At 46.9% G+C, this 23874-nt stretch overlaps 1 protein-coding gene across 1 annotated transcript; it reads left to right on the forward strand.

Moving 5' to 3' along the window:
* Nucleotides 1-34: 34 nt before the first annotated feature.
* Nucleotides 35-23538, forward strand: TNFRSF25 (TNF receptor superfamily member 25). The gene is made up of 9 exons (XM_077930972.1): nucleotides 35-1281; nucleotides 12410-12590; nucleotides 13975-14049; nucleotides 14265-14423; nucleotides 15612-15693; nucleotides 17759-17818; nucleotides 17854-18083; nucleotides 19520-19663; nucleotides 21271-23538. Exons 1-9 carry the CDS (start codon nucleotides 1249-1251, stop codon nucleotides 21639-21641), a joined length of 1335 nt encoding a protein of 444 aa, XP_077787098.1. The 5' UTR covers nucleotides 35-1248; the 3' UTR covers nucleotides 21642-23538.
* The last annotated feature ends 336 nt before the right edge of the window (nucleotides 23539-23874 follow it).

Raw genomic sequence — 23874 nt, forward strand, 5'->3', positions numbered from 1 at the left:
GTGGGACGGCTTGGGGAGGTTTTTCAGCAGAGGTTGGATGGCCACCTGTCATCGATGCTTTAATTGAGATTCCTGCATTGCAGGGGGTTGGACTAGATGGCCTTTGGGGGTCCCAACACTATGTTTGGAACTTCATGGGGCTGTTTACAACATGGAGCACATACTAAAAAAGACAATAACTTCAAACAAAGGCCTATTTGAAGAAGAACGTTTTTGCCTCGCGCCTAAAGATACATAAGGAAGGTGCCAGGCAGGCCTCCTTGGGGAGCGTATTCCACAAACGGGGAGTCACTGCAGAAAAGGCCCTGCTCACATGCATACCCTCCAACATTTCTCCGAATAAAATTCCAGAATGATAATGTTACTATTTATACCCCACACATCTTACTGGGTTGCCCCAGCCACTCTGGGCAGCTTCCAGCATTGTAGAACAGTCTCATGCTCTACTTGGGTGGCCAGACTCAAGCAGCCACTTGCCTGTGTTTCTAAAGGTTGGGGGTTGAAGCAGCAGGAGGGGCAGGTGCCCATTTTTGTGCGCCTGACAAAGCTGTGGATGAAGTCCTTTGCACACACATGCACATTGATTCTGCTCTGTTTGAAATGCCGTGGCAGAAGCAGCACGTTCCCTGCAAACCTAAGGGCTGACTCAGCTGCTCATCGAGTCACTCTTTCCAGGGCAGATCGATAATGCACTAATTTGCATAACAGCGTCTTTCAAGGAAGCCCATTCGCGGCGACGTCCTTTGCAGTTCGCAGAAGAAACTCATAATGGAAACGAGAAGTGCTTTCCCTTTTATTTCCCCTTTGCTCTACACCGCAGAGCTCTCGAAGCACTGCCCTAAATGGGGCGATGAATCAGGGCCCCTATCCACAGGGCCCCAGCATTGGGGGAGACCTCGGATCGAGTCCTGATGCTGCCCAGCTCCCTTTTTGCTGCCCCTTTCGCCCTGGTCTTGGATTTCTCACGGGCTTCTGAACGGTTCCTCTGAACAGCCGCGCTCTTAAACAGACATTTCCTTCCTCCCACGGTGGTTTTGCCTGAAGGGCTGCCTTGTGATGGCTCTGCCCTCATTTCCCACCTGTCCGCTGGGTGAAATGTTGAGGACACCCTCTGCCCGCATCGCTTTCCCCAGGGCCTCCTTCTTGCCAGGCTGCATCCTCGGCGGCCTCCTGGTAGTCTCCGGTGGCCCCTGACGGCAGTTCCTCTGGGGATCCTTGCAGATAATGGGCTCCTCATCCCGGACTTGAATGATGAGGTGGCAGCAACCCACTGCTGCTGTGGTAAGTAGGCAAGCGCAGGGAGGGCAAGTTTTGCAGGGGGTCGACAAGGGAACTGGCAATATCCTAAGGCAGTCCTTCAAATCTACGGGGTCTGGCTGCCACTTGGGAATCTTGAGTGCTGTTCTGGGGTCCCACGGCTACAGAAGGAGATTGTGGAGCTGGGTTAAGGTTCAGAAACGCTGCCACGGAAATGTTCCGGGGGCTACATCGACTAATGCTGTAGCAGTAGTCATAGAAGTATAGATTTGTGGAGTCGTCAGATGGGATCTTGCTAGCAGGGAGCTGCTGCACTATGCGGAAAGGTTGCAGCATTTGGGACTTTTTTAGTTTAGAGGCGATTTGATGGAAGCGAATGAGTTATGCCTGGCATGGAGAAAACAGAGAGAGAAAAGTTTTTCTCCCTCTTCCACAACACGAGAACTTGTGGATATTGAAGCTGAATGTCGGAAGATTCGGGACAGAGAAAGTAGAGTCCTTCACACAGTTAAACTGTGGAACTCGCTGCCTCATGAAGCAGTGATGGCCACCAACTTGGATGGCTTTGAAAGAGAGGGCTATCTGTGCCTACCAGCCACAATGGCTTCTGAATTCATGCTTCTGAATAGCAGTTGCTGGAATTCGTGTTTCTGAATACCAGTTGCTGGAAACCGCAGGAAGGGAGAATGTTCTTGTGCTCAGGTCGTGCTTTCAGCCTTCCCAAATAGGCATCTGGTTGGCCACTGTGAGAACAGGATGCTGGACCAGGCGAGCTATTGGCCTGATCCTTTTCTTAAGTTCTGGGACGCCCCTATTGTTAGGCAGAATGAGGCAGCTGCCTCAGGCAGGACATAATGGAGAGTAGCCTGGAGGTGTTGGAGGGTGAAGGTATAGAGGCTCATTTGCTAGTAAGTGGGTCACTGCCCCACCAACCTCAGTCAACCCACATCTGCCTGCCTTCTTGCAACCAGTCCGCACTGTGGCCCTGATGGCCAGCTTCCTCAGCCTCAGGGTTGTCTCCCCCCGCCCCGCCCCCCCACAACTCAGCAGGAAGGAGGATAGGGACAAAACCAGAATGAGTTGGCTCTGTTTATCATGGGGTCTGGTGCCCCCTACTGTTGGGCTCCCCACTTTTCTTCCTACCAGCCCCAATGGGCACCAGCCACCACTGGGGCAGTGCTGGACAGGGAACTTTTCCTGAACCCCCAAAGCTAGCTCCATGGGCAGTAGAAGACATTGACTTATCTCCGGTGCTGAGACTGGTTTCAGCTGCAAGCCAGGTCAGTTTCTGCATGTGGAAGGGGGTGGGGGCTGCCATTTTATCCTTCCCGCCCCAGCAAAGCGATGGCTCTCTTGCTAGTGACATGCCCCATGATTTTCATATTATAGCATTAGTTTAGGTGGTGATGTCAACACTGTGGAGGGGAAGGTTTGTTAAATGATCTGCCAGGATCCCCTACAATTGTCAAGTGGTCCACAAAATATTTGAAGATATATTATTTAAAGGTGAGCATAAGAGGGAAAACTTGTAATGGTTTGTGGGTTGTGTGTGTGTGTCTAATGTAAAGATTGTTCCACCTTCAAGGCGATGGAACTTTTTCTGAGGGTGAGGAGCAGAGGACGCAAAATTTGGAGGAAGTTTCCAATTGTGCTATGTGGGTTTTTATATATATACTGAGATGCTCATATCCAAATTCAAGGTCTGAGTTTTGGAACTGAAATTTGACAAGCAAAAACACAATGGATTGTAGTCCTACTCAGAGTAATGATAACTGCTAAGGCTAGAAGAGTTGCTTGGAGCAGCTTACAGGTAAAAAGCAAAAACAACCCTGGGTTATTTATTTATTTTTTGCTAAAAACAGCAGCGACATCTATATTGCAGAGAGCAGCACCCACCACCAATACGTTAACCAGCAGCAAGAGAATCAAACTCCTGCACTAAAAAAAAAAAAAGGGGGGGGGGAATTCTCCATTGCCTCCAGGAGGACACACATAAAGACTGGATCCCCTCTACTGGTCACAAGAGATTGTGACGGGGCTTTTGGGCCCTGGCTTTTTAGACAGATACATTCTAAAATGTTTGATTGGCAGGTGTGGATTTGCTGATGTTGGCACAATGCAAGTGGGGAATGTTTGACATCATCACAATTCTCAGAGGAGAAGTTGGAGGATCAGGTCCCAGGGTGGGGCGGGGGGGGGGTTATTCATTTCAGCTCTGCTCTCGCCCACGGTGATGCGCAATCTGTCCCGCTTTGTGTAGGAGGGCTTTACAAGAACAGGGCCAGTGGAACCACAAAGAGGACTCTTTTGAGGTCATGGGGTTTTCGAGGATGGCAAACTTAAGAGAGAGGAAGGGGGTGGGGAAGGAGGAGGAGGAGGAAGGCTGATGGACCTGATATTTCTATATGCTATCAGCATCTCATCTGCTGCGTTTGTGTGTGTTGGGATGGAAGGATCTGTAAATTTCAGGTACCTCAATTTCTCATTTCCCCCATCATAAATTCAGTTCTTCGCATTTTGCAGCCATATGTGGTGTGTTTCTTTTAATCGTCATGAAAACTCACCAGCATTTTAGTGCTAATTTCTCCAAGCAAAACACCTCCTCCTCCTCCTCCTCCTCCTCCTCCTCCTCCTCCTCCTCCTCCTCCTCCTTCTTCTTCTTCTTCTTCTTCTTCTTCTTCTTCTTCTTCTTCTTCTTCTTCTTCTTCCAAGCATTTCCCCCTAATGGAATGCCTTTTGTCTGCTAATTTCACTAATTCCTTCATTTCTACGCACCCTTTCCTCTAATATATGTATTTTCATAAACACTAGCTGGAGAGCCACATTGCAAAATTCAGATCAGTGCGGATTTCCAAAAAAGGAGAGCTGTGTTCCATCGGTTCATGTTTGTTTTCACCCCTCAGCAAAGGCAAGCCCGATATATTTGGCTTTAAAGCCAAGTGGAATTGAATTTTCTCTCCATCTCTAGTAGTGGGTGGAATACTTAAAGATCAAGGCAAAGACTGGACTGCACATTAGTACATGTGAAAAAGGATCTCGCATGAACCAGCAACGTGCTGCCATGGCTAAAAAAGCAAATGTGGTCTTTGGCTGTGTGACAGAACCATGGCATCCAGATCATGAGAAGTAATAAGCCTGGCTGAGTTGTTCCTACCATCGTGCAACAGGGAGAGCGGGAGAAACCCCTCTCCTCCAAGACCCTCAGGTCCCCATCACTGTTCCTGCAGCGCCCCACCACTTCGGGGGCTGAACTGTTGCAGCAGCAAGCCTTCGTTGCTAAAGTACTTTCCTCACAGGAGAACACAGGAGCTGTTCCCTCGTCTGTGGGATTTGGAAGCCTGTGTGGGGTGGTCAGAAGACTTGGGGATGCTTAGCCTGGAGAAGAGGTTCCAATATCTGCTCAGATATTGGCTTTCTGTTGCTCCAGAGCCCAACAGGAGGAAACCACACAGAAACAAGATTTTGACAAAATGTTAACAGAAACGTCTTCATGGTACAAGCTGTTCAACACTAGAAGGGGCTGCCTTTGCTGGTGGTGGGGGGTCCTTTGCTGCTGGTATTTAAGCTTCCATTGCCTCCTGCATTGCAGACCCTGACTTGCACCCAGGGTGGGGGTGGGACTCAGGGCTGGATTAACCATTAAGCAAAATAAGAACATGCTTAGGACACCAAGGGCATCAAGAAGGGCTGGGCGACACATAAATTTTCCATTGCTAGGTTTTTAACATGAGCGGTCCCAAATTGCTCAGCTGAGTGTTCATTTTCTCAGTCGAAGTCTATTACAAATCCCAACAGGACAACTAGGCAACAAGGCGGACTGCATGCCTTATCTCTGCTAAGTATAGAAGCAGATGTGTTATGTGAGATTAGTTTCGAGGGTCTGATCAAAGACTTTGCAATTAGAAGAAGTGGGAGAAAAAAATTCAAATATTAATGAAGTGGAAGTTTACCAAAAATAATCATTATTTTCCATCATCATCATCATCATCATCATCATCATCATCATCATCATTTTTATTTGTACTCTGCCCTCCCCGGGCAGCTAACACCAATAAAAGCACAGTAAAAACATTAGGGACACGGGTGGCGCTGTGGGTAAAACCTCAGCGCCTAGGACTTGCCGATCGCATGGTCGGCAGTTCGAATCCCCGTGGCGGGGTGCGCTCCCGCTGCTCGGTCCCAGCGCCTGCCAACCTATCAGTTTGAAAGCACCCTAAAAAGTGCAAGTAGATAAATAGGTACCGCTTTCTAGCGGGAAGGTAAACGGTGTTCCGTGTGCTGTGCTGGCTCGCCAAATGCAGCTTGTCACGCTGGCCACGTGACCCGGAAGTGTCTCCGGACAGCGCTGGCCCCCGGCCTCTTGAGTGAGATGGGCGCACAACCCCAGAGTCTGTCAAGACTGGCCTGTACAGGCAGGGGTACCTTTACCTTTACCTTTACTAAAAACATAATAGGGGGAAAAGAGGGGGGGAAGAAACGAAAAAACCCCACAATTTAAAATGCAATTTAAAATGCAGCCTCATTTTAAAGTAGCTGATAAATCAAGAACATGAGGGAAACATAAGGGTCAGACCAAGTCCAAACCAAAGGCCAGGCAGAACAGCTCTGTCTTGCAGGTCCTGTGGAAAGATGTCAAGTCCCGCAGGGTCCTAGTCTCTTGAGACAGAGTGTTCCACCATGTCGGTGGCCAGTGCTGAAAAGGCCCTGGCTCTAGTTGAGACCAATCTAACCTCCCTGAGGCTCGGGACCTCCAAAGTGTTGTTACTTTGTTACTTACGGTAGGTTTTGTTTCATTTCAGAAACTAAAATTTTATTTTACGGCTTGTTATTGTTTATACTTTGAATTAGATATATATGGGGACACCAAAATCTGCGTTAGGCCTTCTAAAGGTCTTAATTTGGCCCAAGAGGCAGTCTTTTACTGTGGGGATTTAATCTGCCACCACCTCCTGCACTGCAAACCCTGACTTGCACCTGGGGTGGGAGCAGGCTAGACAAAATGACTGCTAAGGACCTCCAACGTGATGATTCTTTTCTTCTCCACTGGGATTTAATTCCTTTCCCAGGCAAGTCAGACCCCGAACCTTGACGCTTTGGGGCCAAATGCACTGTTTCCAGGAAGGTAAAGGATACCAAGAGATCCTTCGGGGAAAGGGCACGAGTGTTCTGGTAAAGAGCTGCCTCAGCAGCCCTCCTGGCTTTTTCTTATCAGTCCTGGCTTGTGGTTGCAGTGCCATCGAAGGCGCAGCACATCCTGCCTGCTGAGGTATTGCTTCCGGTCTTCAATACTGGGTCCCTAGGGCAGCAGCCCCCAACTCTGGTGCCCTCCTAAGACTGCTGGACTCCAACTGCTGGAGCTCTTGGCTAGTAGGCCTGATGGCGAAGCTCTGCCTCCGCAGCAGCAGGGAACAATGCTTCTGAACACCAGTTTCTGGAAACGGCAGGAGGGGAAAGTGCTCTGGTGCTTGAATCTGGCTTGTGGGTTCCCCGCAGGCCTGGCAGCAAACCCAGAGCACAACAGCAGCACTCTCCCCTCCTGCGGTTTCCGGCAACAGGTCTTCAGAAGCATTTGCCGCCTCTGACCGTGGAGGCAGCCACCATGGCTAGTAGCCACTGAGAGATGTGTCTTCCAGGAATTTCTCTAATTCTCTTTTAAAGCCATCCAAGATGCAGACCCTCCAAGTGCCCCTATTTCCCAGGGAAAGTCCCAGATTTACAGATGCCGTCCTGGTTTCTGATTTGATCCCAGAATGTCCCACTTTTCCTTAGGATGTCCCCATTTTCATTGGAGAAATATCAGAGGGAGTTATGGAGTTATGTGACCCCCAATTCAAGGAGATAAGTAACTCTACAACCTTTAGAAGACATATGTATAGGGAAGGTGATGTTTTTTTAATGTTTAATGTTTTGTTATATTTTTATATATGTTGGAACCTGCCCCACTGCCGCCGCACGATTTCTCTTCTCATCCTGAGGTAAAGTTCTTAACCTGAGGTACTTCCAGGTTAGCAGAGTCTGTAACCTGAAGTGTTTGTAACCCGAGGTACCACTGTAAGAACTTTTTTATTATTATAGAATAGGAAGTCCCTATTTTCATTGAAGAAATGTTTAGAAGACATCTGAAGGCAGCCCCGTATAGGGAAGGTTTTTTTAAAAAAATGTTTAATGTTTTGTTATGCTTTTACGTATGTTGAAAGATGACAAGAGTGGCTGGGGTAAGCCAGTCAGATGGCAGGGGTATAAATAATAAAATTATTATTACTATTATTATTATTATTATGGAATAGGATGTCCCTATTTTCATAGGAGAAATGTTGTAGGGTATGAAGGTGGTGTCCATCTCTGCGTCCTGTGGCATGGAGTTCCACTGTTCAACTTTGTGCTGCATGAAGGTCTTTCTGCTATCTGTCCGGAGTCTCCCAGTACTGGATATTCCACAAGTTTTAGCAATAAACGAGCGAGAACTAGCTGTGATTATTCAGTAAGCATGTGCAGAGTGCCAATTTATTTCTTATTCCTGGACTTTATTAGGAATGCCAGAAGCTATGTCAGTCAGGCCACCTAGGTCAATATTGTCTGCAGTGACACACAAAACGAGTGCTGTACCTTGGTTTAAGAACAGTCCAGTTTAAGAACAATTTAGTTTACGAACTCCACAAAACCGGAAATAGTGTCCCAGTTTGAGAACTTTACCTCAGTCTAAGAACGGAATCCGAACGGTGGAAGGGCACCAGTGGCGGGAGGCCTCATCAGGGAAAGCACGCCTCGGTTTAAGAACAGTTTCGGTTTCAGAACGGACTTCCAGAACGGATTAAATTCGTAAACCGAGGTACCACTGTACCCATGAGCCGTTATCCCTTCCCCTATTAGAATCATAGAATTGTAGAGTTATAAGGGTCCCCAAGGGTTGTCTAGTCTGACCCCCTGCAACTCAGGAATCTTTTGCCCAGCGTGGGACTTGAACCCACAACCTTGAGATTAAGAGTCTCATGCTATGCTGATGGAGCTAAATAAGTTACACCCAAAGCGTGTTTGGGGGTCTGTGTTGCTCTGAGCCCTGCTATCAGCTGGGCTGGCTGTTGGGGCTGTTGTGGTGACAGGGCGAGTCACTGACCTCAAACGTAAATTTCAGGTTATGGTGAGGAGTCATTTGGATTGCGACAGCAAGAGGTTGGTGGGCAGGCAGCTCCCGGCTGTCTCATCACAGACGCAAGGCCATGTGGCGCGCCTTTTCCCCTTTCTCTTTTGCAAACTTTATCAGAGTATGCTGGCAAACACCCACACCGCCAGGGTGACGCTGAACAGGGCCTTATCGGTGCTGTGCGCTGGGAGTGAGTGGGAGGGTGCCTTTGCGGGCAACTCACGGTGTTTCCCCTGTCATATCAGATAAGGTCAACCCAAGGAGCTTTGAAAAATTACCAGCTTTTAAAAAAACCACCACCAGAGCAGCAGCAGCAAGAGGAACCACGATTCCAATCTCTTCTTCTGCCTGTGAGATGAGCGAGAGCAGATGCTCGAAAGGCCTTGCGGGTTAAAATAAGAGGGCTTCCTTGCAACACCCCCGTTCTTGTACCAAGAATCATTCCTCATCATTGTACATTTCCCAGGTAGCAGCTCTGCTCAGCTTTCTAAATACCAGTTGCTGAAAAGTGTGTGTGTGTGCACATACACTTTCATGCTTAGGTGTACAGACCCTCCAAGTGCCCCTATTTTGCAGGGAACATCCCAGATTTACAGAAGCCACCCCGGTTTCTGATTTGATCCCGGAATGTCCTGCTTTTCTTTAGGACGTCCTTACACGGGTGGCGCTGTGGGTTAAACCACAGAGCCTAGGACTTGCTGATCAGAACGTCGGCAATTTGAATCCCTGCGACAAGGTGAGCTCCCATGGCTCGGTCCCTGCTCTTGCCAACCTAGCAGTTCGACAGCACGTCAAAAGTGCAAGTAGATAAATAGGTACCACTCCGGCGGCATGGTAAACGGCATTTCCATGTGCTGCTCTGGTTTGCCAGAAGTGGCTTAGTCATGCTGACCACATGACCCGGAAGCTGTACGCCGGCTTCCTCGGCCAATAAAGTCAGATGAGCGCCACAACCCCAGAGTCGGTCATGACTGGACCTAATGGTCAGGGGTCCCTTTACCTTTACCTATTTTCATTGGAGAAATGTTGGAGGATATGGCGTTATGCAACCCCTGAAACCAAGGAGATAACTATACAACCTTTAGAAGACATATGTATAGGGAAGGTGTTTTTTAAAATGTTTAATCTTTTGTTATATTTTTATATATTTTGGAAGCCGCCCAGAGTGGCTGGGGCAACCCAGTCAGATGGGGAGAGTATAAATACAGTGGGACCTCTGGTTCGGAACTTAATTGTTCCGGAGGTCCATTCTTAACCTGAAACCTTTCTTAACCTGAGATACCACTTTAGCTAATGGGGCCTCCAGGCAGTGCCCCACCACCGCCACACGATTTCTGTTCTCATCCTGAAGTAAAGTTCTTAACCCGAGGTACTTCCGGGTTAGCGGAGTCTGTAACACGAAGTGTTTGTAACCTGAGGTACCACTGTAATAACATTTTTATTACTATAGAATAGGACAGCCCTATTTTCATTGGAGAAATGTTGGATGGTATGGGTGTTTCTTGTGGGCTTCCCAACAGGGCACCTGATTGGCCACTGTGACACTCAAACGCCTCCTCCGCCACAGATTCATACAAATCAAGGATTCTGCTGAGGCACTACAAATCCTCCAATGGGGACTGGGTGATGACAGCCTTACATTTTTATGTATATAGGGAGATATCGCTGAAGGTTCTGACCCAACAGTGGTGGACCTGGTTTCCTGTGTGTTTCTGAATGCCATTTTCCAGAAGCCACAAAAGCAGAGGTTGCTCTTGTGTTTGGGTCCTGTCTGCAGGCATCCCACAGGCATCTGGTTGGCCTGCTGCAAGAACAGCATGATGGACTAGATGGTACGCTGGTGTAATCCAGCAGGCTCTTCTGATGTTCTTATGCCCTCCATGGTGCTGGTCTTCAGCTCTCATTAGCCCCAGTCAGCATGGCCTATAGCAGGCTTCCTCAACCTTGGCCCTCAAGATATTTTTCAGACTACAGTTCCCAGCATCCCTGACCACTGGTCCTGCTAGCTAGGGATCATGGGAGTTGTAGGCCAAAAACATCTGGAAGGCTGAGGTTGAGGAAGCCTGGCCTATAGCCAAGGAGGCTAATGGGAGCTGAGCATCTGGACCACAGAATCATAGAGTTGGAAGAGACCACAAAGGTCATCTTGTCCAACCCCTTGCAATGCCCAACGTGAGGCTCAAACCCACAACCCTCAGAATAAGAGTCTTGTGCTTTACTGGCTGAGCTATTTATGGTGACTCCAGCATTCCTGCTCTACCCAGAATTCAACCCTACAATTCCCAGAATACAACCCTACAATTCCCCTGTCAATCCCTCCTCGCAGGGAACTCTCAGCACTTTTAACAAATGACAGTTCTCAGGATACTTTGGGGGAAAGTCATGACTGTTTAATGTGGTGTGATACTGCTTTATATAGAGTAGATTTGGCCCTAGGTTCCAGGCAAAACAGACATCAGCGCCACCTGGTGGGCATCGCCTTCCTTCACATAATGCAGCTTTCACTGACTGCTGTCACTGCTGCAAAATTTGGGATTTGCGTGTTGGGACTGCAGCCTACCTCGCTAGTTTGATTTCACGTGTCCGTATAAACTCTGGTGAATCTCATTTCCCTCACTGAGGCATCAGGGAAGGGACAATTTAGCATGCTGTTGACATTTTGCTCTTTGTCTCCCGGGCTGAAGAAATTCCCGTGGGCACACTGAACGTTTTACAGGCTCCCCTCTAATGCCACTTAAATAAGTTATTTGTGTAATGCAGCATTTTATTTCGTAAATGGATATTTTATACAGAATATGGTCACATGTGCGCCTCTGCTGGAATGTAATGCTCAAGCTAATTTATGCTTTAAATGTTTGCGATCAATGTGACTTTGGGGTTGTCAACTTGAAATTCTAGGACATTAACAGGTAAATTCCATGGGGGGGGGGGACCGCAACAGTGAGTGATGGCATCCCTTTGTTCTTCAACATGCACAAAGTGGGGCATGGCTGAAAGCCTAACCCAGGGGTAGGCAGCCTAAGGCCCGGGGGCTGGATCTGGCCCAATCACCTTCTCAATCCAGCCCATAGATGATCCTGGAATCAGTGTGTTTTTACATGAGTAGAATGTGTCCTTTTATGTAAAATGCATCTCTGGGTTATTTGTGGGGCCTGCCTGGTGTTTTTACATGAGTAGAATGTGTCCTTCTATTTAAAATGCATCTCTGGGTTATTTGTGGGGCACAGGAATTCGTTCATTCCCCCCCCCCCCCAAATATAGTCCAGTCCACCACGTGGTCTGAGGGACGGTGGACCGGCCCACGGCTAAAAAAGGTTACTGACCCCTGTCCTAACCCCACTTACCTAAGCCCCATTGAATTTCGAGTGTTACGCTTCTGATTTGAGTGCCACACTTCCATTTTGAGTGCCACAGTTCCGTTTTGAGTCTTACGCTGAGGTCTGTCAGTTTTTGCTATTTATTTTGCGTTTTTGTTTTTGCGGCTTTTTTGTTTTGATTTTGTGACTGTGTGGAACCCAGTTCGGCTACTGATTGATTGATTGATTGATTGAGTGAGTGACTGCAGTACATTGTTTATTGTTTTCCTTTTATGGATCAATGGTCTCGTTAGAGAGTAAAATTCATGTTAAATTGCTGTTTTAGGGATTGTTTTTAAAAGTCTGGAACGGATTAATCCATTTTGCATTACTTTCTATGGGAAAGTGTGCCTTGGTTTTGGAACGCTTTGGTTTTGGAACAGTCTTCCGTAACGGATTAAGTTTGAGAACCAAGGTACCACTGTATGTAGATTTTAAATATGTGGATATTAAAAAATAGCAGCAGCAGCAAAGTCCATTGTAGAGAACTAACTAATTGCAGCAAAATTCTGTTCTGTGTTGCAGCTGAATGGGCAGACAGGAGAAAATCTACCTGATAGTCCCTCTTCAAGGGATTCCCCAGGCATCCCTTCCATAGCAGTCAAGCCTCCAGAGCTGCTGCACAGGCTCTTTCTCCCCATCTTTCCTCTTTCAGGCCTTTCTGATGACTCTCTTGACCTCAGCCTGCAGCTCCAGAAATCTGGGTAACGCAACTGAGGGTGAGCTCATAAGGAGACTCCGGAAACAAGGGACCCCAAGGAGCCTGTGGAGTTCGGAACAAGAGATGCTGATTCGCAACGGGCGGGAGTACACACCGCCACGAAGGTGCCCATATGGTAAGTGAGGGTGGCTGCAGTCCCTCTGCAGGGATGGAGCACTTTCAGTCTTGCTGGGGTTCCTCCTGAATCTTGTGGGCCTTGACAATGTGGGGCAGGTGAGAGCTGGTAAAAAACTACAAGGCCTGGAGGTCCAGAAGGGATCCTTGGCCCTAACTGTTATGTACTGAAGTTCTCACCCTGGGCCAGCAGGGGGATACTGTAGATAGTTATGCAAATGAAGGATTGAAAGTGACGTTCAGTGATTGGATAGTTTTAGAAAGTTGCTACAGTTACGCTGTTCTGGAGCTCTATATAAGCAGGCTGACTGAGCTCCTCAGTTCAGTTCTGTTGTGGCCTCTGAATAAACAAGAGCTGTTTGAAGAATCACTGTGTCGTCTGATATGTTCACCCACAACTTAACACTAACTATCTTGCATATGTGGTGTGTTTTGTTTTGCAATTGTTAACAAAATATGTATATTTCATAGCTCAGTTGGTAGAGCCCGAGACTCGTAATCTCAGGGTCATGAGTTCGAATTCCAAGATCCCTGCATTGCAGGGGGTTGGACTAGATGGCCCTCATGGTCCCTTCCAACTCTACAATTCTGTGTTCAACACATACATAGCGCTGAATGATGGCTTGCAAGTGTATGTCATGAACAGAGCATTTGTGAGTATTTCTGAGGCTTTCTTACTGCAGAGGCTAGAGACCGCTGGATCAGGCCAATGGCCCATCTGGTCCAGCATCCTTCTCTCACAGTGACCACTCAGATGCCCATTGTGGGAAACTGGCAAGCAGGACCCATGCACAAGAGCCTTTGCCCCTCCTGTGGCTTCCACAAGCATTGCTGCCTTCATCTGTGGAGGTGGAATGTAGCTATCATTGCGGCTAGCAGCCACCCATCAGTAGCCTTCTCCTCCATGAGTTTTGTCCAATCCTCTTTTAAACCCACTCAAGTTGGTGGCCATCACGGCCTGCAGTGGGAGAGAGATCCACAGTTTAACTTTGAAGGACTTTGTTTTATCTGTCCCGAATCTTCCAACATTGAGCTTCATGGGACATCTCTGAGTTCTAGTGTTATGAGAGAGGGAGAAAAACTTCTGCTCACTTTCTCAATGCCGTGTATAATTTTATAAACTTCTTCCTCGCCTTTCCTCTAATCTAAAGAGTCCCAAACTCTGCAATCTTCCCTTGCATGTTTTCAAAAAAGAAAGCTGGGCTTTCCAGGAAAGGCTTGAAAGTTCGAAGCCCCCTTCAGCTCTCTGCGACCTTCGGCTCCAAAAGTAATTTATTTCTCACACGATGGATGATTCTCTTAAGGTATCCAAGCTGGCCCTTTCTGGAACATGGTTGTGGTTTTTCTAAATAGAAAATGTACAAAGGGGCATGCTTGTTTTGCAGAGAATATGTACTGGATATCACAAGAATGCGAAAAACCTGCAGACAGATGCTGTTTTGGGTGTGCATTTTGTGAAGGTAAGAATCTAGAGCGGGGTACTGTAGTTTTGAAGAGTTGGGCAGAGCTGGGGCAAGGCTGGGATGGAAGCTTTTTTCCCCTTGCACGGAAGAAACAGGGGGGGGAGAGGGAAAGGGTGCTGACTCCAGCCTCCTCTACTCATGCTTCCTTCCTGGACGAAATCTCCCAAAGATGTTTGATTTAATGTACAGTAAAAGCAAACTGATTAATCCAGATGCAAGCGACCAAGTCGTGGTGACACCCTGCAGAGACTTCCAGAACACAGTCTGCGGCTGTAAGTCGGGCTATTTTGAGGAGTCCCAGTATCCTGGGCACCTGGATTGCCAGAAATGCACAGACTGCTTGTCTATGAATCGGCAAACGCAACAGAATTGTGAGTATCCCAAAGGGCTCATTATCTGCCTTTGGATCACTGTTTCCCAAACAAGAGATAAATTAGGTACATACCGTATTTTCCGCTCTATAAGACGCACCAGACCACAAGACGCACCTAGTTTTTGGAGGAGGAAAACAAGGGGGGGGGGAATTCTGAATCTCAGAAGCCAGAACAGCAAGAGGGATCGCTGCGCAGTGAAAGCAGCAATCCCTCTTGCTGTTCTGGCTTCTGGGATAGCAGCGCAGCCTGCATTCACTCCATAAGATGCACACACATTTCCCCTTACTTTTTAGGAGGGAAAAAGTGAGTCTTATAGAGCAAAAAATACGGTAATTGAACAAGAGATAAATTAAGTTTTTCTTTTCTGGCCCCCCCACCCCCCTTCTTGATAATTTTTATAGCATCAACCAGGTTGCCAAAAAGAAATAGAAATGAATGAAATTAAAACTCATTGTGTGTGTGTGTGTGTGTGTGTGTGTGTGTGTGTGTGTGTAGGCAAGTTGTCACAATTGCCAATGAAGAATACAGCTACGTGATGCCTGCATTGCAGGAGTTTGGATTAAATGGCCCTTAGGGTCCCTTCCAACGCTACAATTTTATTATTCTTTTTTTAAAAAAATTAGCAATTTCAGCATAACAAAATATCAAAACATATCATATTCATTATTTTCCTGCCTTCTCCCCTCACCTTCCCATTGAACCCTCCACCCCAAGACTTCCCTCAGCTCCTCTCTCTGATTTCTCACCACATATTATTCTCTGCATACTGTAAAATGGTATAAATCCTTATATTATCTATTATGTTAACAGTCAATAAATTTGTGTATGTTTATTCAAAACCTGCCAAGGAGTCCAATTCATTTTGTTGTCTTTTTAAGTAATTTGTATACAATTCTATGATTCTGTGCAGGATTTTGTCAAGGCTTTGTCGAGAAATTTAGGAGAAATGTGCGTTAAATGCTGAAGAATTAATAATAATAATAATAATAACGGCAAGCCGATGCAGAAATGTGACGAACTGAATGTAAGATTGGAGAAACGGGAAACCGAGAAAATCTAAAACTGATGGCCTTGTCCATCCCTAGCAGAGAGGAGACTAGTAGAGCTGCATTCAAATGGCTGGCTGTATTGAAATCCTAAACTGGTCCCGAAACCATTTACCATGGGGCTTCTCTTTCCTTGCAGGCTCCCAAAAGGTGAACACGGAGTGTGGAGACTGCCTGCCTGGCTTCTGCCTATCTGGAGAAAGCTGCCAGCCATGCCCAACGTGAGATCTCCTTTGTCGTTCTTGACATCCTTCCTCCATGGGGAATTCTGAGGGAGGGGTGGATTCTAGAAATGAGGCCTGGTTTTTCCTTTGGCTAAAGGTCTCCCAAGAGGGCTGCCACATTCTCAGCCATATTTTATTTAAAGAACCACACGAAAATAGGGCAGGGGATACTCTCTCTATTGTTCCTTGCTTATCAGCCTCAGTTTCCTGGTTCCCTTGCTAAAAATGTGTGAGTGTGAGATTTGCTAGACATGTTCAGCACCTTCCCCTGAGGATCTCTGAAAGTTAAATCTTTGAGCACAGAACAGACCCATTCTGGACTCTTCCAGATAACTTTTTATTGAGCTTTCATCCTGATATGTTTTCCCATATACGAAATCGGCTGCTTATTGAGTATTCACTCTGATTTGTTTGCATTGCACCAATGGATTGAGATCCTCCACTTTCCATTCCATTTCTCACCACTTTCCTTACTGCAAAAAGTCCAGGGTTGGTTTTTTGTTTTTTTTTAAAGCAGGTTTGTTGCAGCAAGTCAGTTTCAGCTGCACAACCTGAATTTGATGTTCCATGACTGAATCCAACTTGCAAAACAGCCGTCTGGAAGCAGCCCTGGTCTGCCATGCAAATTCATCACTGGCACCTGCCAGTCGACGCTACCCATTTAGGACAGTTTGATCACTGGTTCATTCTCTTTTTCAAGTATATTCCTTTGGAGAATCAGCCCTGGACTTTAAATTATTGGCAGTCAGCTGGTTTGGGAAATAAACCAACATGGCGGGCAGGAAATGTAATGTCAATGGTGATGTGGACAATAAGAATTCAATGAGAATTGCAATGTTCCAAGCTCACCCCTGTCTTTGTCATTTTAGTCAGTGGGTGCCAGTAAGCTCCACCTAAATTCTTTTGTAAATTTCTTTGATTCTTATGTATTTATTTATTTTGCAAAAAGCAACCAATAATTGTTATCAAAATCATCATCACCATTAGTACCATATCACCCATAGAGATTCAGGTAGGTAGCCGTGTTGGTCTGGCGCAGTCAAAAAAAGAAAAAGAAAAAAAGAAAAGAAAAACATTGTCTAGTAGCACCTTAGAGACCAACTAAGTTTGTTCTGGGTTTAAGTTTTCATGATACACTTCAGATATAATGAAACTTCTGTTTCAGTGTATCTGAAGAAGTGTGCATGTACACGAAAGCTTATAGCCAGAACTTACCCATAGAGATGCTGTGGATGAGTCTCTCTTAAATTCTCAAGTGCCCTTATGTGCTCTTTGACATACAACACAAAGCAACCCCCAACACATCATTTCCTTGTCCTTTGTAATGCTTGTACCCAGGCATAACCTACAAATTCTCTCCGTTCCTGCAATTTCTTATTATGCTCACAGTCTCTCTGTTCTCAGTTCAGCTCCAAGCCCTCTCCAGCTCCCTCCTATCGGCTCGGAGGCTTCCACCATTAACCTATAAATCCCTCTCCAAATGTCTCTGGTGTCCCCATTGCCACCACTATGGCCTTGGGCCTCTTTGTGGGCTCACAGCTGAGTTCTGCTCTACCCAGTTTTGGTGACCTTGAATGCTGAGGCCAGCCTTCCTCAACGTGGTGCCCTCCAGATGGTTTTGTATTGCAGTGCCCTTCCTCCCTTGGCCAGGATGGTGGGAATTGGAGAAAGCAATGTTGAGGAAACCTGGTTAGCATCCTTATCCCGTAGGGATGTGTTACCCCAAGCTAGACTTTCTCCACCTTTTGTCCACCCCCAACAGACCCCCTTCTTTCAGTACCCTGCATTGCCACCCTTCTGTTTGGGGGCTTAAGCCCCACTGGTCTGCAATCTACAAGTGGAGCCTGGCCCTTTCTGTCTATGATCTGCTTGTCTTGAAACGCACCCTGCTCCTGCAATCTGCCTACCAACTCTATTCTGCTGACACCCACCTTGTCTCATATAGACATTGGAAGCTCTCCATCCCACCTCCTGCTTATTTGATCCCAGGAAGCATTTCTGTAAGGGCTGCCTTTGGATTTCAACAGACTACCTAGAAACTTATTTTATCTTTCCCCTCCAGAGCAAGATTATGGTCTAACTCTGATGCCTCACGACTTCCGGTACCCACCACCCCAAGCAGGCAAGTCCCCACGCGATCACCTGCCCTTCACTAAGTGATCTCTCCCTGAATTCACGCTGTGGTAAAAGCAGGGGTGCTCAAAAGAAACCTCTTCCCACCCCTTCCTTTTCCAACTGTAACACAACAGCCCTGCAGTGCGGCCTTGGAGAGTTGTCTGGGAGAATGGGCTGCCTTTGTGGCCCATTTTTACCTAAAGGACTTAACTCTTTTTTGTCTTCCAGCAAGAGTCCCAGAACTGAAATCTGCGGCAAGGACTGTAAATTTGGTAGGTCTTGGCAATGTCACACCTGGTGTTATGAGCTCAGTTTAGCGTTTATTGGAGGGGTGTGATTAACCTCAGGGTCAGGGGCCAAATGCAGCACTCTGCCTGGCCCTTGGTAGTTTCCCCTGGTCGTGCCTCACAGTAGCCTGACTTTGCACCTTCCTGGAGTACTTTGGCTTGACTGCAATGCATCTATGGCCTGTGATTGTGCCGTCTGCTTGTCTGGATGATGGAGAAAGGGGTGTTTATGTGCATGGAAACCTGTTTCTTGTGTGACTGAAACATAGCCTATGATAGGACAGCCATATTTCAAGAAGTGAAAATATGGATGCAAACAAATTGTTGACTTTAAAAAAATAATTCCCCTCCAAAATGCGATTTTTCGGTTATGTTGCCGAAAATCCAGGACAAACTGCCGCTTTTTGGACATTCCCCCCAGATATCACTTCTGCCACTGAGATCCCAGTTAATGTCTGGGAAAATCTGGACGTATGGCAACCCTAGGCTCTAAGATAGTAAGGTAAGAGTCACATTACTTGCTCCAGGTTCAGTCCTCAATGGCATTTTCAGGTGGGACTTTACAACTGGGTTGGGCAAATTTGTGAAGGAGAAGTTAAATGTGTGTTACATTAGGGTTGCCATCCATCTGGGTTCAGCCATCCATTGCCAGGATTTGGCTGTCAGAAACAGTGTCCAGGGGGAAATCGCTTAAATGTCCAGGAAAATCTGGACATATGGCAACCCATGTCAGAAGTGTAGATTTTGGCAAATTTCCTTAAAAATAGTTCAGAAACAACTTCTTCTTCTTCTTCTTCTTCTTCTTCTTCTTCTTCTTCTTCTTCTTCTTCTTCTTCTTCTTCTTCTCTGAACAACTGTTGCATCCAGATTTTCACTTTTTGAAATGGTTAAATGGGACCTCCATGCCACTTTTGTTCAGCTTGAGCCAGTACAGTACAGAGGTTAGAGTGCTCAGCTAAGACCTGGGAGAGACCAGGGTTCAAATCCCCACTCAGCCATAAAGCTCACTGGTTGACTTTGGGTCAGTCACTGCTTCTCAGTCTAACCCACCTCACAGGGTTGTTGTGCGCATGGGGGGGGGGAAGGTGAGGCAGAATCATGTATGCCACCTTGAGCTTGAATAACAGTGAGACTGGAGAAGCCAGTATAAGTTGCAATTTCAGTTGCATTTGGGGCAACCGCTTGAGGCATCCATTGTGTTGAGCTCCTTCAATTGCTTCTGTTTGATTTGCTCATTGCGGACAGCTGGAAGTTTGTAAATTTGTGATAATAGACCTGATTTTCAATGGGGGGAGGGCTTGAATAATTTCGATTGCAACTATATGTGCCCATGCACTGCGGTAGTACAATGTCTGGGGAGCTTGGCCAAGACGAGGTGTTTGATTCCTCACTTTTTGGTCTCTTCCTGCATGTCTTCTAAGCTATAGGTGTCTGCGGATGCTTGATGCTTCTGGCAGCGGCCTTCATTGTGTACTGTATAAGGAGATTTGCCCCCCGTGCTGAGAAGAGCTACTCCACATCTCCATGCGTCCAGACTGGCCAGCCTACCAAACACCTTTGCAATGGTAATCCTAAGGTGGAAACAGGACCGGTTCTGCCATTTGGGTAGAGTGCTTAGGGGCTGTAGCTGCAGACCCTCCTCCAGTCCATTCACCTCTGTTGGGGATCAGAGCTGTGTGCCCCACAAGCCAACCATTTGCCCTCTCAGCTGGTTCACTGAAGTTCAGTAGCCCCAGGCTGTTGCTGAAGTAAGATTCAGTCAGTCAGCCTGAACAGCTTCTACACATGGAACAGGGCAGGATGGGATCCTATCCTCTGCCTCAGGCAGAAAAATGTCTTGGGCTGGCTCCCACGGGGTGGTCACATCCCCCACACATGCAAAGTGCTTCAGACCGATTACAATATATAGATCAATCTGTATAAGTCCAGCTGTTACAATCATACCCGTTTTGCAGATAAAGAACTGAGGCCGAAAGACTAACAGCTCGCCCAAGCTGGCTAGGGAGTTTTTTAGAGTTCCCTGCAGAGAGGAATTGACTGTTAAACCACTTGGAGAATTGTAGTTCTGTGACGGGGCAGGGAGGGTCCTCTTACAGACTCCCAGCACCCTCCACAAACTACAGTTCCCATGATTCTTTTTCTCTCTCTCTCCGGTCATTTACCGTATTTTTCTGTGTATAACACACCTCCTATTTTTGGGGACTAAAAATTAAGAAAATGGGGGGAGATTGCCCCCATGTATAAGACTACCCTCCTTTAAACAGTATTTTTAAGTAAAAAAACCTAGTTTTATACACAGAAAAGTACGGTATATTAAATCTCCAAAAATATTCCAGAACATTATGGTGTTTGTTTGTTGTTTTTAAAAAATGTATAAAGTTTCTTCATGCCTTCCTACCCCACTTTCCTGATGTCCATTTTTTTTACTCCATTTTATTAGCTGTTTTACAACACATGCTTTTTTACTAGCTAAGCTCCAGTATCATTAATTCTTCCATTAATCCACCTCTTATTTTTCAAATCCTGCCAGCATATGGGTGATACTTTAATAGATAGTCCATCAATGGTCTCCCATCCTCCTTGGACACTTCATCACTATGTCCTCTTAATCTGGCAGTTAATTTTGCCATTTCATCCTAGTCCATCATTTACACAAGCCCTTCTTCCTTCCTTGGTAATCCTTCCTCTTTCCACCTCTGTGCATATAAAGTTCTAGCTCCTAGTACACTTCCCATAATTCTTTTGAGGGATGCCATGGCAATCTCAAATGCTTTAAATGTTCAGTGCAGATGGGCCCTTTTCCTAGCAACCTAACCACTAAAGCTGTAGCAAACTTAGCTGTCAACCTTCCCTTTTTTTGCGGGAAATTCCCTTATTCCAGCGCCGCTTCCCACTGCTATCCCGGATTGTTAGATATCCCGTAGACTGTCCCTGGGACAGGTGAGGCTGCTGATCCCTTATTTTCGAGGCTGCTGATCCCTTATTTTCAAATCTGAAAGTTGACAGCTATGGTAGCAAATATCATGTCCAGCTCATGTAGAAGCTCTCCAAGAATTTTGACATGCTCACTGCTCTCAGAGACAAGTGTCTACGCCCCTTGAGACTTTCTGCTGCAGCTGGAAGATGCCCCCAGAGCCTTGCGGTTGGTAAAGCCAAGTCTTTGTTTTTGCAGGCACGGTGCCGATGCCCCCCCTATTTCTCCATTCAGAGCCTCCCGCCGCATCCCTCGCCGAGAAAGAGAGACTGGTGAACGGAGCGCCCCCGATCTGTGGTTTGCTGCAAGGCAGAAACATGTACGCCGTGATTGACGCTGTGCCAGTCCGGCGCTGGAAAGAGTTTGTGCGGGGTCTGGGCCTGCGCGACAGGGAGATCGAGCTGGTGGAGCTGGAGCACTCGCAATTCCGCGAGCAGCAGTATGAGATGCTCAAGCGCTGGTGCCAGCAGCAGGGGCCCTCGACAGACGCCATCTTCACCGTCCTGGAGAGCATGCAGCTGGGCGGTTGTGCCCAGGAACTGAGAGAGCAGCTGCACGCCAACAGCTAGCAGGGGAGCCCCTGAGATGGGGTGGGGGCAAAGATCTGGGCTGTGCTGTTCCCCACACCATCTCAGACAGACTTGCGCTGGGGCAAAGGAAACAGAGAGCTCCAACCTCATGGAAGGGGCTCTGCAGTTATAGAACTTTGCAGTGACATTGAAATCCTATTCCAGGTATTCTGGAACATGCGTAGTGCCTAAGACACTGAGCTGCAACCCAAGGATGCTGCAGTTCCAATGGATATTCCAGGTGGCCTCTGAGATAGGGAGATAATATTTCATCTACCTAACATGCTGGTAGATGTAAAGTTTGCTGAGATTATGTATGCGAAATGCTTTGCACACACTGAAATGCTCTAAGGTACTATTAGTGATTCGGCAGGACACCTTGCTACAAATTATGGCCAAGACTTATGCCTCAGAGCTTGGCTGCCCACAGGAAGGATGAGGCAACCAGAATATTTCTCTCCCACAGCCCCTTGCCCACTCGTGACTCACCCTCTGTATTTCTCAGCCCTTCTGCAAGTTTCCTCTCAGTCAAACCACCCTTCCGATTTCTTCAGTGTCCAGCAGGGTTGAGCATTCCATGACTGAGCCTCCCCACTCAGGAGTTGGAATGTTCAGGAACATTCTGTGACCTCACAGGAGGTCACCCAATGGCTGGCCAGAGTGCCAGGAGCCTGTTTTTAAAAATGTATTTATTTATGTGTTTTCATTATGTCAATTCTAGCGCACTTTAATAATCAGGGGCTCGTGATTCTGAGCCTGATTGAGCCCTGGAAAGATACACGTGATGGTCCCAGGAGCTCCTAGTTTTCCCACACCAGGAAGTCTGCAATTTGATTGGCTTTCACTGTTTTTTAATTTGTTAAGTGGCCAAACACAGGGCAATCTCCAGGCATCTTGCAATCTAGTTTAATCATGTTCCAAATCCTATCAAATGCCCGAGTGAAGAAGAGGGCTTAATCAGGTTCTAAGAAAATGTCAGAATTCTTGGGAAAGAATTCTGCAGTTGGGAGGGTCACCACAGAAAAGGCCCTGTTCCTCACCGCCATGCTTTGAAACTCTCTCTGAGCCAGCCCACAGAGAAGGACCTCAGGTGATGTTCGTAAGGGTTATCAAGAGAAGTGGTGGTCTACCTACAGACTAAATAGTGTGTCTGTAGGGCAGAGGGAGCTCAGCATAAGAACTTTAGTACAGCCTTCAGGATGAGGCCAATGGCCCATCTAGTCCAGCAACTTGTACACACAAGATGCCCTGGTGGGAAACCCTCAAGCACATATTTTGCATGGGGAGGCGGCCCTCAGGTGCCTCTAGGGGTTTTTGGGGAGACCCTCCTGCCCATCAGCTAGGTGGACCCAAAGGTTTGGCTTCCTGTGTTTTTCTGCACAGAAAGAAGAGAATAGACAGCTAGCTGTTGGGGACCCTCCAGCTTTCAAATTTCCGGTCTCGAGCAGCGAATTGGGATTCGAGGGCTGCCATCCGAATCGAGGGTGCTGCAGTATTGCTATTTATGAAACATCCAGTTCTCTGCCATTTTTCTGGTGCTACATTTCCAAGGCCATTTTCAGAATTCCCTGCTGGTTGCTGCAACCGGGCACTGCAGGCTCATCAAGCTGAGTTGTGAATATTGTCATTCAAATTTGAACTAGAGACTACCAGCTCTAGCACTCACTGCCATGGCCACTCCTTCAAAGCAAACACTGGAATTGGGTGCTGGTTGAATGCTAAACTTCCTGGGCTTAGAGTTTTGTTTTGAACAATTGAGCGGTATATACATTTTGTTAAATAAAAAAATGCTGCACACCACCACCTACGACCCCCTTCCGCTCCCCCTCTGTTCAAAAACCCTTTCCACCATGGCATCGTTATTTCAGTTTCAGGAAATAAAATAAAAAAGAAATGATACGCTCTATGTTATTAAATATTACTTCTGTGTCCAGAATAACAGCTGCCTGTTTTGTGTGTGGTTAATAGGCCCTTGATGGCTGATCCAGAGAAGGTTAGTTATCCCTAGGTCCCGTTGAATTCAGTGGAGGCAAAGTGAGTCACACAACAGGGGCATGGGGAGGAATTCTGGCTGGTTCATATATGCACACACACATCTACCCAGTCCACTCCCTCTTAATTGCCACTCTTCAGAAACCAGGATGGCATAAAAACCTTCTTGCAGTTGTATCAGCGAAAGCAGAAGGGAGTCTGTGTAGAAGCGATTCCATCCTGAGGGACAGGTCAAAAGCGA

Source organism: Podarcis muralis, chromosome 7 (assembly GCF_964188315.1).
Source record: "Podarcis muralis chromosome 7, rPodMur119.hap1.1, whole genome shotgun sequence".
Classification (NCBI taxonomy): domain Eukaryota; kingdom Metazoa; phylum Chordata; class Lepidosauria; order Squamata; family Lacertidae; genus Podarcis; species Podarcis muralis.

Bases quoted from the DNA above. Each gene is read 5' to 3' on its own strand.
- TNFRSF25 (XM_077930972.1), top strand. From the start codon at position 1,249: ATGATGAGGTGGCAGCAACCCACTGCTGCTGTG. The intron at 12,591-13,974 runs GTAAGTGAGGGT...CTTGTTTTGCAG, and splicing joins GCCACGAAGGTGCCCATATG to AGAATATGTACTGGATATCA. The intron at 14,050-14,264 runs GTAAGAATCTAG...TGATTAATCCAG, and splicing joins TGGGTGTGCATTTTGTGAAG to ATGCAAGCGACCAAGTCGTG.